Here is a 13132-nt window from a genome sequence, read left to right on the forward strand (position 1 = left end):
ATGAGTTTTTCCATTTTTACATGGCTTCTTGCCAAATAAATTAAAGATTTGAGCAGATTATAAAAATAAATAAATAAATCACGAAAAATTTACTCAGCCAAATGTTAATTTATTGATATAGGACAATGGTCAATTAATAGTTTAGTGGCCATCATATTAATGTCAGAATGTCATAACTGACAAGTATTTCAGAAAGGATTGCATTAACTAAACCTCCTGATGATGCTAGTCTACCTTGGTTAAATAAATATGCATAACTATCTTTCCAGGAAGTCTAATAAAATAACAAAAGTCTAATACATTGATCAATAAAGTATCAAAAGGTGTGCTGAAAGCGTCCATCAGCTCTCGTCAGTAACGCAGTAAAAGTGTCCTGAGATCAGCTCACAGAGACTCATCATACGGCTCTCTCAGTCTCTCCCTTCGGTTATATCCACGCCTGTGTCTCCTGCAGTGCACAAAACAGGACATTTAGGAGAAAACGGGCTAGAATAAATCTAATGCATTTTCTCGTGCAATCAAGTGCAAAAAATGTTAAATGTGTAGTTTATGATTAGTTCATGGAACCGTAAACGGCCTGCAGTAAAATGAACTGTTTTGCCTGACGGCAGAATTGTTTTTTTTCAATTATTAACTTTAATATATGTAACTATTTTAGCTTATTGGATATTGCATGTATCATATTGCTGTTGCGTCCATTTGAAGTCACTGGAGGGCATGCATTAGTGATTTCACTACAGTCATGTTGTGTGATCTAAGAAGATGGGTTAATCACGCACTGAACCCGTTTAGACGTCAGTAACTAGAACGAAACGTTCACACAAGATCTCCACCCATCGCGTGGGTGTGACAGGAATCCTTCAGGCTCAAAACTATTTACATTCCATTCATTGCATAACATTGAGTAGCAAGGGTGTAAAAAAACATGCTTTTTAACAATAATTTTCTAATGGGATTTGTATGTGTTTTTGTTTATTTCCTTCTTTTTTTTCTTTTTGTTTTTAAAACGGTACTGCCTTAATAGTTTGATATTTTGCACTGCTTAACAATAATAAAAAAAGAAATCAGAAAAAAGATTTGCGAACCCACTCTGAAGCTCTGATCTGAATCAAAGGATTCACGAACCCGCTTCGAATTGCCGATCTAAATCAAATGATTCACGATTCGCGCTCCGTAGTCCCGATCTGAATAAAGATTCGCGAACCATCCTTTCAGATCGGGACTTGACCATTCACGATGCATGATTTGAAGTCCTGATCTGAATCAAATGATACACGATCCGATTGGAGTGCTTCGAAACAGTGAATCATTTTGTGATGCAATTGTTTAACTGATTTGGATTTTTGAAAAGCTCCATATCGCCCATCACTACGTTCTTTTTAAATCATTACAAGCAACGTTGAAATTCTTTCAACCTTTTTTTATTTATTTATTTGCTTGTGAATCGCTTGAACTGAATGATTCAAATCACAAGTTTGAGTCAAGCAGAGTGGTTCCAGAGTAAATGACTCTCAATTGAATTGGTTTGTTAATTCCTCTGCTTTTCGTGCTTCAGTCATGTTTACATGACACTGTCAGTACTACTGCTGGCTTAGCTCGCTAGTTTTTTTTACATTAACTGAAATACATTTTAAAAGTATGATGTTTAGATAACACCCAACACAAATCTAGGAACACATTCAGGTGAGGTAACCTGTTTACTGATGAAACTAGTGAAAACACTATTAATATGACGAGCTGCAGCTCAAAATACATGTTAGATGGAAACATTGATCATTATGATGGAGTTTGTAGCTTAATTCACTATATTTGAAATAGTTTGAGCACTGCAGTTCAATGTTGGTGACAGTTCAAGAGGAAATCAGTCGAAAGCATCCAGTCATCTCATACCACTGAAGTGAATGTTCAATTTATCAGTATATTGTAATAAATATTTGAGAAATTATTTGATTGTATTGGGCTATAGAGTGATAGAAAATAGGATAATAGTGTAAAAAGAGCAAATGGGAGAAGCAAATGAACACAAAACAGCAGAACAACAACGCAATATCATGAAAGTGCGTATAAATAGTACACCAAATAAAAACTAAAACTCGTGGCATTGATACACAAAAATTGATTTTGGTGTGTGTACGCAATGGGTAGGATTAGGGTTGTCATACGTACTTGAAAACTGCGTATCATATGCACGCCAACAAATTTCCTATCGTATGCACGCCAAAAACGTGTGTATCATATGCATGCCAAAGTCAATTTTTGCGCATCAATACCACGAGTTTTTGTTTTTATTTGGCGTACCATTTACACGCATTTTCATGAGACCGGGCTCTAAAATTAACGAGGGTAAACTTTATCACTTAACTGGTTATTTTTACATTTGCAATAAAGCATTTACAGTGTAAACAGAACATCAATTTAAATCAAATATTAAAAGTTATCCTTGCTTTAGGTAGATACCAAGACTCACCATTATTTCTCATTTTCATTTAGTTTAACGTGATGCACTTAACTAAAATCAGGGTTATTATAGTTAACTAAAACTAAAAACATTAATTGCTTGGAATAAAAAAAATGAAATCAAATTTTAAAAAAATTAAGATTTTTTTAGGTAGTTGCAACATTTCTTATTTTCATTTAGCTTAACTTGATATTCTAAAATAACTAAAACTGAAATAAAGATTAATGGTAACAATTTACAGTAAGGTTCCATTTGTTAGCTATATTTAATGCATTAACTAACATTAACAATGAGTAATACATTTGTTACAGTATTTATTACTCTGTTAACGTTAGTTAAAGTGCCCCTATAATGGATTTTTGAAAATGACCTTTCATGCAGTGTGTAACACAGCTCTAAGTGAATGAATACATCCTGCAAAGTTTTAAATCTGAAAGTGCACCGTGTATGAAGTTATTGTCTCTCAAAAGAAAGAGTCGACTCTGAATCATTGAAACGAGTCGTTTTTAAAACGAATCACAAGCCGTTTCATGTTGACGTCAACATGAAACATTAGCATAATGCCCGCCCACTTGTTGGTCTTTTCGCTTTGGTCTGAATGAAAATGCAAATTCATTCTTTGCCACTAGGTGTCGCTTTTGGAGCGGTAAAAATAGCGGTTTCCCCGGTAACGGCTGTACACAAAGCGTTCACAAACGCTGCTTTATCAGGCATTACACACTCTTAAAAATAAAGGTGCTTCAAAAGGTTCTTCAAGCGATGCCATAGAAGAACCATTTTAAGGTAAAAATAAATGCATATTATAAGACAATGAAAGTGTTTTTTGACCTTGCATGCATGTCCACCTGTTGTTGGGGACTCCCAAAACCAAAATATGAACCTTTCATTACCCATAATAGGGGCACTTTAATAAAATACAACTGTTCATTGTTAGTCCATGTTAGCTCAAGTTCATTAACTAACATTAATAGAATCAACCTTAACTAAGATTAATAAATGCTTTAGAATTTTTTTCTTTGTTAGTTTATCAAATGTAGTTAACAAAGGGAATCTTATTGTAAAGTGTTACCAAATTAATAAAAACTATATAGACATATAAAAAAGGAAAAAAATGACAAAACATACACAAATTCTAATAAAAAAAAATAGGGACTTGTGTTTAAACGCACCTCCACAGTATAAAGGCCAGAGATGCGGCTGCAAGCGTCAGTATCAGCAGCAGAAACACAACGACAGCAGTCGTGCTCCTGTTTGTGCTTTCACACGCCTCTGAAACACACACACACACACGCTGTCACTGAACCTCTCAGGTCATTCATACTCTAAGCCTCAGGAAAAGTAATGTTCCTGTCCTTCATGACGCAGTGATGGCGTGAGAGCTGTACCTGCGGTGTATGTGGCTGAACTGTGTCCCAGTTTGTTGCTCACCACACAGGTGAAGTGTCCGCAGAAGGTACCGGAGACGTACAGAGACGTCCCATCTGCCGAAACACGACCCACTTTCTCCGTTACAACCACTTGCTCATGCAGCCAAGTGAATGTGGGTTCAGTTCCCCACGCCTCCATACAGTGAAGAACCGAGTGAGACACATTCACCATCACCGACACGTGATGCACCGCCACTGACACACACACACACAGAGAGAGAGAGCTCAATTACTGGAGAAATGCACAAGGACACAAATGGGTCACTGCTATTATGGAGTGAATTTTTCTCACATTTATTTGAAATAATTTATATTAATATTGACTTGGTCTGTACGAATGCATAAGTGTATAAAAGCTAAAATAGCTGTCGGTGTAACAAAAGTGAATTTTAAATCATTTCAGTACTTTGGTACACTTATGTGTTTCACAACATGACATCATCCTCCAGGAAGTGACATCATTTTGGAAGGAAAGCGACAGCATAGACATCAAGTAAGTAATAGAATGTATTATCAAGGATTTCAATTATCCGATGAATTCTGTGATGTTATTTGGTTTGTGTCTCTGTAAAACATTTATCCTGTTTGATTAAATCACACAAATCGGTTCAAAAGATGGTTCAAAATAATTAACTTATAGATGACATCCTCATGTAATCTAACTGAAAATGCTTGTGATGCTGTTTAAGTATTGCTATAAAAGTGTACTTTTTATAAATCTTTTTATGATTTTTAAACTTTAATCTTAATTTTTGTTTTAACACTACAGCACAAATGGGTGTCAGATGTGTTCTTTTTGTATGTTTTGCATGAAATTATCTTTTCTTCATGAGAACTATTTGTTGTCACATTTTGTTTGCAATATTTCTCATTAAAATGAAGTTTGTATGAAAAGTGAAGGTTTTCAGATGTGCATTCTAGGGTTAAAAATGGTATAAAAACCAAAATAGCACACCTGAGACTGTATGATCTACAAAACACTACAAAGAGTAGATGAAGATGAGTTTGTTTCTTCGTGGTAACAGATTTGGAGAAATGTAGCACTGCATCACTTGCTCATCAATGAATCCTCTGCAGTGAATGGGTGCCGTCAGAATGAATCCACACCCCTCCAGTCCATCAGTTAATGTCTTGAGAAGCCAAAAGCTGCATGTTTGTAAAAAAACATGTTTTTAACTTCAATCTGAGGCTTCTGGTCAAGATACGAGTCCATAATAACGCTTCCTCCAGTGAAAAAGTCCATCCCCTGTTGTCTCTCACATCAAAAATCACCAACATATTTGTTTAGAACCTTTTGGCTTGTAAACGGTGTTTGATCTGTGCAGATTTCTCTCCTGATTCAGACAAGATTACATTTTTCACTGGAGGAAACAGTATTATGGATTTTGGACTCTATTTATTTATTATCTATTTAGTATTTTAGCAGGAAGCGATGGTTTTAAGTTAAAACATCTTGATGGATTTGTTTCCTACAAACACGCAGCTTTATGCTTCATAAGTATATTGATGGACTGGAGTGGTGTGGATTATTGTGATGTTTTTATCAGATGTTTGGACTCTCATTCTGACGGCACCCATTCACTGCAGAGGATCCATTGGTGAACAAGTGATATAATGCTACATTTCACCAAATCTAATGAAGAACCAAGCTCATCTACATCTTGGATGGCCTGAGGGTGAGTAAATATTCAGGACATTTTTGGGTGAACTTTTCCTTTAAGTGCAGAAATTTTTGGAGAAGAACAATAGCAGAACGTTTGAGAAATATCAGTACAGTGCATGTGAAATGAATTCAAGGCTTTAGTTGATCTTACGATACTCTTGAACGGTTCGCTGTGCAGATAGTCTCTGTCCTGACTGGTCTGGAACTGTGACCGTGTAGACGCCGGCGTCTGCTGCTTGATAATCTCTGATCTTCAGTGTGGCTCCCTGTTGTTCCAGTGTTACTATCCCATCTGAGACTTTATGAGGAAACTCAGCCAATGCTGAACTCGTCCCAGAAGTCTTTGCAATTTGGTCCAATGTCTCTTTAACAACATGTTCACCATCCAGCAGCTCGATTTGTGCCTGTGGGATCAGATTCTGGCCTTTGATTACATACAGCAACTGCTGGTTTGTGAAGGGGACGGACAAACACTGGCCACTCCAGAGCCCTGCCATAACAAAATACATCATAAAACAGAGTCATATCTTGAATTCTGATTGCATGTGCTTGATGCAAAAGCATTTAACTGTTAAATCACAATCACATGGCTTTGAGTTGCTTTTATAAACCTGTCAACGGCAATATGAAACAACATTCAATAAAAGTTTTTAATATAATAATTATTGAAATAATATAGTTAATTTATCTAACTGCAGACTGTTCATGATTGCAAAGAAATGTAAATGTTAAAAAAGGAAATCTTTATTTAATTAATTAACAAACAAAAAACGAGACATTTCTTATTATCAATGTTGAAAACAGTTGTGCTGCTTCATATTTTGTGGAAATCGCAATATACTTTGAGGGACCTTTAAATAAAGTACAAAATAACTAAATAGTTAATTTATCTAACTGCAGACTGTTCATGATTGCAAAGAAATGTAAATGTTAAAAAAGGAAATCTTTATTTAATTATTTACATAAAAACAACAACAAAAACAAACAAAAAACGAGACATTTCTTATTATCAATGTTGAAAACAGTTGTGCTGCTTCATATTTTGTGGAAATCGCAATATACTTTGAGGGACCTTTAAATAAAGTACAAAATAACTAAATTCATTAGAAATATAAAAAGAAAATAAAACTATTCAACATTCAATAAATGTTAAATTTTTTATATAACAATTATTCAAATAATATAGCTCATTAATCTAATTGTAGACGGTTTATGATTGCTGATAAATGTAAAAAAAAAAAAAGTAAAAGTATTATTATTAAATTATATATAAAGCTGTACTGTGTATTTATTATTGTTGTTTTTTCTGGTTTCTTTAATGAATCGAAAGTTCAAAAGAACAAATATTGTAGCTATTATTTAAATAATAAAGTTGATTAATTAATGTAACAAGTTCTATCTAATATCTAAATGTTAAAAAAAAGAAAGAGTTATTTATCAATAAATACTATTTTATATAATTAATAGTAATAATCATTTATATTTTTGTGGAAACCGTGATTAAATGCATTTATTTGAAGTAGAAATAAATAAATAAAAACACCAATGTTTAATGAAAGTTACATTTTTAATTAAACAATATAGTTAATTCAACGGTAGACTGTTTATGCTTGCCAAGAAATATAAATGTTAAAAAAAACAATAATTATTCGAATGTAATCTAAATATCGGAGGCATTATGTACATTTGTCATTTGCTGTGCAAGAATCATTTCTATTATAAGTTTTGAATAAAGCTGTGCTGCTTAATATTTTTGTGGAAACAGTGATACATATCTCTGGATTCGTTGATGAATATAATGTTCAAAAGAACAGCATTCAACTAAGAAATAAAACTAAAAATACACTTTGGCTGCAGAATACTGCAAGTGGCCAATCAGAATCAAGTATTCCAGAGAGGCATGAAACACAATCCACATAAACATACAAAGACAGAGCAGAATAACTCACAGCAGACGTGCAGAAGCAGGACAGTCCTGATGAATCGCTGTAGTCGTAGTTCCATGTCACCTAGAACAAACAGCTGCAAGACTGATATTCCTCATACATTACATACGACCAAAGTTCAGAAACATTCACTTTATGAGTCAGATTACTGGACGCTTTTCATAACTCACCTCTCATAACTTCCTGAAAGAGACTCTTGTATCCAGAAACTCTTGTCCCATAAAAGCACTAGAGCGAAGCTCCCACAGTAAACATGCTGTTTGTGTCTCTGCAGGGCTGCTGTATTCTGTGAACTCCTGTGCTCAGTTCACCGAGTTAAAGGTCTTTAGGCGTCACCGTGTTTGCAAACTGAGCCATTTCCTTTTTCCCTTTCCTGTGGAGTAAAGCTACTATTCTCTGTTCAAACAAAGCAGATCTTCCATCCAGTAAAACCCTCCCGTCACACTCCACGCTCAAGATCTGTTTGGACTCTTTTATTCTCTGAACAAACTTAAACATCAGTGCTTACAAATGCTCCAAAAGCAGATTAATAAGAACAAATGAGGTAGAGAGCAAATGAATAGCACTTATATTCATTTTTTGTAAACAAAACAGCGTATATCTTAAATATCCATAGGAGCCATTTTAACAACTCACATTTCTAAAGTTTCAGAACACAAGAACATTCTTTTGACATAAAACAAGAACTTTATCAAATCTACCAAACGGAAAAACGGCAGAGAAACCGCTAATAAAGTTTAGATAGTAAGAAAACATGCTACCCTGAGAACATTTAAACCTGGAAGCTGAAAACTTTGAGAGTCACATATATGCAGGAACAGCATTTCTGCAATTCTAATAAAAGTTCACCATTAAAAGTCATAAAAAAGAGAAAAAAGCATATGATGTAAAATAGAACAGAAGTCAAATAAATTAAACCAAAATTGTTACAATAAAAAAAATCAAATGTTGTCTGTGAGTGTACAGTATTGGCTAAAGGATGGCATTGTTCTTGCATTTCTTCATGACAATGAACCTGTAAAAAAAAAGTTTGTCAAAAGACTAAGATTGGGGGATATAGCCTAAATATTAATAACCTGTACTGTTCCCAAATTGGTACATGTGAATAGTTTGGCATATTGAAAATGTTTAATAACTTTTGCTCGTCAACATCAAACAATTTGGGGAAGATTTGATGAAAGTTTACAAAGTATATTTTGACAAAACTCACAAAAAATATCAGAGGTAAAATAAAATAGGCAGAAGAAGAATTAGAAAAACTAATTATTATTATTATTTTTGACAGGACTATTCTACTGCCCGCTATCAAAAAGTGCATATTTGCATAGATGAGCTAGTTATGATTAATCAACAAAGGCTTATCTCATGAATATGAATTAGGTTGTGCACAGATTTTTGCAAAAGTTTTGATGAATTTGAGGAAGTTTTTGATGAAAAGCCTTTGAATTTTTTTAAAATTGTCAACACTTTACAATAATATTCCATTTGTTAATTACATAAATTAAGATTAACTATCAATGAAAAAACTATTTATTAATCTTAGTTAATTTCAACATTTACTACTGTTTTAGTTAAACAAACATTATTGTTGGATCATTTTGGCAATATCCACTTAAATGAGAGAAAGAAAACCAGCAAAGAAAAAGAAAAGAATATTTGCAAAGTTATTATACCCTGTGTGAACAAAGCCAGCAGATTTTAGTCCAATTCAATAATATATCATGATCCTCTCCAGGTCAAAATGACCAGAACACAACATGAGCGTTAAAATGAAAAGTTATTTGTTAATATTAATTACAGTAATGGACCTGAACTAAAAAAATATACTAAAAATTAACCGTTTTATTATTAGTAACGCATTACAAGTACGTAATCAGATTACTTTTTTCAAGTAACTAGTAAAGTAATGCATTACTTTTTAATTTACAAGAAAATATCAGAGGTTTGTTTGATCTGTGCCCTCTACAGATGTGAATTTACATTTCCTTCAGCATGAGGCTTATGCATTTCACTTTTGGTATGAAAGGGGTTTTACATTTGCCAAAAAAAAAAAAAAAGTTAAATTAAAAACAAACAAGCAAGCCCAGCACAAATGAGACAAAGTAACAATTATTTAATTTACACAAAAGTAACATAATTAGTCACTTTTTCAGAGAGTAATGCAATATTGTAATGCATTACTTTTAAAAGTAAATTTCCCCAACACGGTTATTAATTCATTTTAACAAACATTAATAAACTGTTGTTAGTTAATTTTGGTTAATGTATTAACTTATGTTACCTAATGGGACATTTTTGTAAAGTGTTTCAAAGTTTTTTTTTTCCTCTTGATGTTTTTCCGCATGGTGTGGGGAAGGGGAAGGGGAAGGGGCCTAGTGGTTAGAGAGTCGGACTCGTAACCCAAAGGTTGTCTCTTAACGGCAGGGATTGTAGGTGGGAGGAGTGAATGTACAGCGCTCTCTCCCACCTTCAATACCACGACTGAGGTGCCCTTGAGCAAGGCACCGAACCCCCAACTGCTCCCTGGAGGCATAAATGGCTGCCCACTGCTCCGGGTGTGTGTTCACTGCTGTGTGTGTGCACTTTGGATGGGTTAAATGCAGAGCACTGATTCCAAGTATGGGTCACCATACCTGGCCACATGTCACGTCATGAAAATTTTTAAAATGCCATGCGTTCTTGGCATTGAGCAATACCTTCTGGTATTTGATAATGTGTAGTCACTGTCCCCAGGCTGCTCTTGATGATGCAGGTGAAGTTAACGCCCTTAATCTCAGAAATGTCTAGTCTACTGCCGTCTGCTAACAGGGCGGTTTGATTGGTTACTGTAACGCCATCAACCAGCCATGAAAACTGAGGACTGTCCCACTGCGTCATGCCATGATTATCCACAACACATTCCAGCACACGCGCAATTGACGCCTTTAGAGGTTCCACTGAAAAGAAAAGAAAAAGTACGTAAGAAAAGAAGAAAACATCCTGTTCAACTAGTTTTTTTTGTTTTGCACGACAGGCTGCCTTTAAATGTAAATAGCTGTGCATGTGAAGAAAATATTCAAAACAGCTAGTGCACAGGTCAGTCGTAAAGTAACATTTGCATAGTTACATGTAACCAATTTACCTATTTTTCGCACTTCTATTGAGTCGTGCTGCTGGTATCCGTTACTGTCTGTAACGGTGACCTTGTAGATCGCAAAGTCCCCTTCTGCAACATCAGTGACCCGCAGAAGTGCATCTTCCTTCTCCAAAGCTATTCTGTTTCCATGTGACAGTCTGACATTGTCCCCTGCTCTCTTGCGGTCCCACGTCACCATGTCTATCTTGTCATCTGGATCCTTCTCAAATATGGCTTCCAAAACAAGAGTTTGGCCGAGTGCAACATTCAGAAGCCGTCCGGTTTTAAAACGGACCGATATTGCTCCATGAAGACACACAGGCACTGATGAAAGTTATTGAAAAGAATTAGTATGTTTTTAGTAACTAAGGCTTGAGGGAGAATCCAGCTGAACAACTGACTGGTAACTTTTTGTTTTATGTTTCCACTTTTAATGAAAAACGGATGTAATTTTTATGTGATTTGGAGTAGTTTTAGGAGGTAAAACTTTAACAATCTTAAAGTACAAGCATGAAAACCCCTTATTTATTTTCTGTTGTGCTGATATTTCTAATTATCTCTGAATGATAGGATTTTGTCACTTCAAAAGGACTGAATATTGGTGAAAAAAATAGTATTGTTTTTTTTATGTAACATGTAAAATATATTTTAGAAAATGCAATATAATATTTAAATAGCATTTGGCTTTACATAGTTTTCTGTACTGATATAATTTCCATACTTTTACTTTAATTAATGCTTTAATATTTTACTTTATTTTAATATATATATATATTGTTTTGTGTAAATCTATCGGGGACGTAAACGAGATCATGTTTATTTAGAAATTATTTTATTTTCTAAATAGAGCTTCCGATTAGAATGATTTTCAATGAATTTATAGAATTACAAAACTGATTTTGTCACTCCAAAGGACTCAACTTTGATTTTTTTCTATTCACAAGTCATTTTTGAAAATGCCTTCCAATATTTAAACAGCATTGTTTATTTATACTCTCTCAGAAACAAAGGTACAAAAGCTGTTACTGGGACAGTACCTTTCCAAAACGTACACATTTGTACCTAAAGGGTCCATTTTGGTACCTTAAAGTGTACATATTAGTAAGTTAAGTGTACATATTAGTAAATATTAGTAAGTTAAGTGTACATATTAGTAAATATTAGTAAGTTAAGTGTACATATTAGTAAATATTAGTAAGTAAAGTGTACATTAGTAAATATTAGTAACTGATTTTGTCACTCCAAAGGACTCAACTTTGATTTTTTTCTATTCACAAGTCATTTTTGAAAATGCCTTCCAATATTTAAACAGCATTGTTTATTTATACTCTCTCAGAAACAAAGGTACAAAAGCTGTTACTGGGACAGTACCTTTTCAAAACGTACACATTTGTACCTAAAGGGTCCATTTTGGTACCTTAAAGTGTACATATTAGTAAGTAAAGTGTACATATTAGTAAATATTAGTAAGTAAAGTGTACATTAGTAAATATTAGTAAAATTTACATATTAGTAAATATTAGTAAGTAAAGTGTACATATTAGTAAATATTAGTAAGTAAAGTGTACATATTAGTAAGTAAAGTGTACATATTAGTAAATAAAGTGTACATATTAATAAATAAAGTGTACATTAGTAAATATTAGTAAGTAAAGTGTACATATTAGTAAATAAAGTGTACATTAGTAAATATTAGTAAGTAAAGTGTACATATTAGTAAATAAAGTGTAAGTTAAGTGTACATATTAGTAAATAAAGTGTACATATTAGTAAATATTAGTAAATAAAGTGTACATATTAGTAAATATTAGTAAGTTAAGTGTACATATTAGAACCTAAGGTACAAAAGTGTATCTTTTGAAAAGGTACCACCCCAGTGACAGCTTTTGTACCTTTGTTTCTGAGAGAGTATTTTTTGTATAGAAATAATTCCCATGTTTGCTTGAAGAATTTTAATAGACTTCTGTTTTAGTTTTTTTGGTGGACAAAGCAAGTGTTCTTCTGCTGCCCAGCAAAATGAGAAAAAAACAAAACAGCGCTTAGACTCGTCTTTGAAGTAATATTACACGACATGTCGAACTGCCAAAGCAGCTTTTATATAGTTTAACTAGTATTTCATAACAGCAGACTCACTCAGAGTGACTGTGGTACACAGAATCCAAACCAGCATCCATGACCCCATCACACCTGACAAATCAGACATCATTAAAGAGACTATTTCTGATCAATTCACTCACTCGAACAACTGACTGGATGCACTTTTGTGACGTACGTTAATAAATGCCCTTTCAGGTCGAAATAAACTGTCTTACCTTGACTTTCAAAGCTTGAATCCCGTGTTTACTCTCTGTCCTATCGCATTAAGTTCAGGTAAATAATAACCGTCCATCGTCTGACTTCACCTGAACTAACGCCTGCGTGACGTAACGTGACGTAACGTGACGTCTGTCTGATGATACAGACTTTAAAATGGAGGCGGCTTTTATTATTAGCATTATTATTGTTTTTTTTAAATTTTTTTTT

General features: G+C 33.8%; 2 protein-coding genes across 4 annotated transcripts; both read right to left on the reverse strand.

Moving 5' to 3' along the window:
- Positions 1 to 97: 97 nt before the first annotated feature.
- Positions 98 to 8166, reverse strand: LOC107568877 (uncharacterized). Of its 3 annotated transcripts, none has more exons than XM_016254871.1 (6): positions 7665 to 8166; positions 7498 to 7578; positions 5700 to 6038; positions 3844 to 4080; positions 3628 to 3727; positions 98 to 448 (listed from the first exon to the last, which is right to left on the reverse strand). In XM_016254871.1, exons 1-6 carry the CDS (start codon positions 7669 to 7671, stop codon positions 385 to 387), a joined length of 828 nt encoding a protein of 275 aa, XP_016110357.1. In that variant the 5' UTR covers positions 7672 to 8166; the 3' UTR covers positions 98 to 384. The 3 variants fall into 3 exon arrangements, with proteins under 3 accessions (XP_016110357.1, XP_016110359.1, XP_016110360.1); XM_016254873.1 differs by having other exon boundaries at positions 7498 to 7557; positions 7665 to 8165; XM_016254874.1 differs by having other exon boundaries at positions 7498 to 7570; positions 7665 to 8165.
- Positions 8167 to 10155: 1989 nt separating this feature from the next.
- On the reverse strand, positions 10156 to 13031 carry LOC107568859 (uncharacterized). Its single transcript, XM_016254850.1, has 4 exons — positions 12922 to 13031; positions 12743 to 12796; positions 10616 to 10933; positions 10156 to 10430 (listed from the first exon to the last, which is right to left on the reverse strand). Exons 2-4 carry the CDS (start codon positions 12789 to 12791, stop codon positions 10156 to 10158), a joined length of 642 nt encoding a protein of 213 aa, XP_016110336.1. The 5' UTR covers positions 12792 to 12796; positions 12922 to 13031.
- Positions 13032 to 13132: the final 101 nt, after the last annotated feature.

Source organism: Sinocyclocheilus grahami, unplaced genomic scaffold (genome assembly GCF_001515645.1).
Source record: "Sinocyclocheilus grahami isolate Dianchi unplaced genomic scaffold, SAMN03320097.WGS_v1.1 scaffold1288.1, whole genome shotgun sequence".
In the NCBI taxonomy this organism is placed as follows: domain Eukaryota; kingdom Metazoa; phylum Chordata; class Actinopteri; order Cypriniformes; family Cyprinidae; genus Sinocyclocheilus; species Sinocyclocheilus grahami.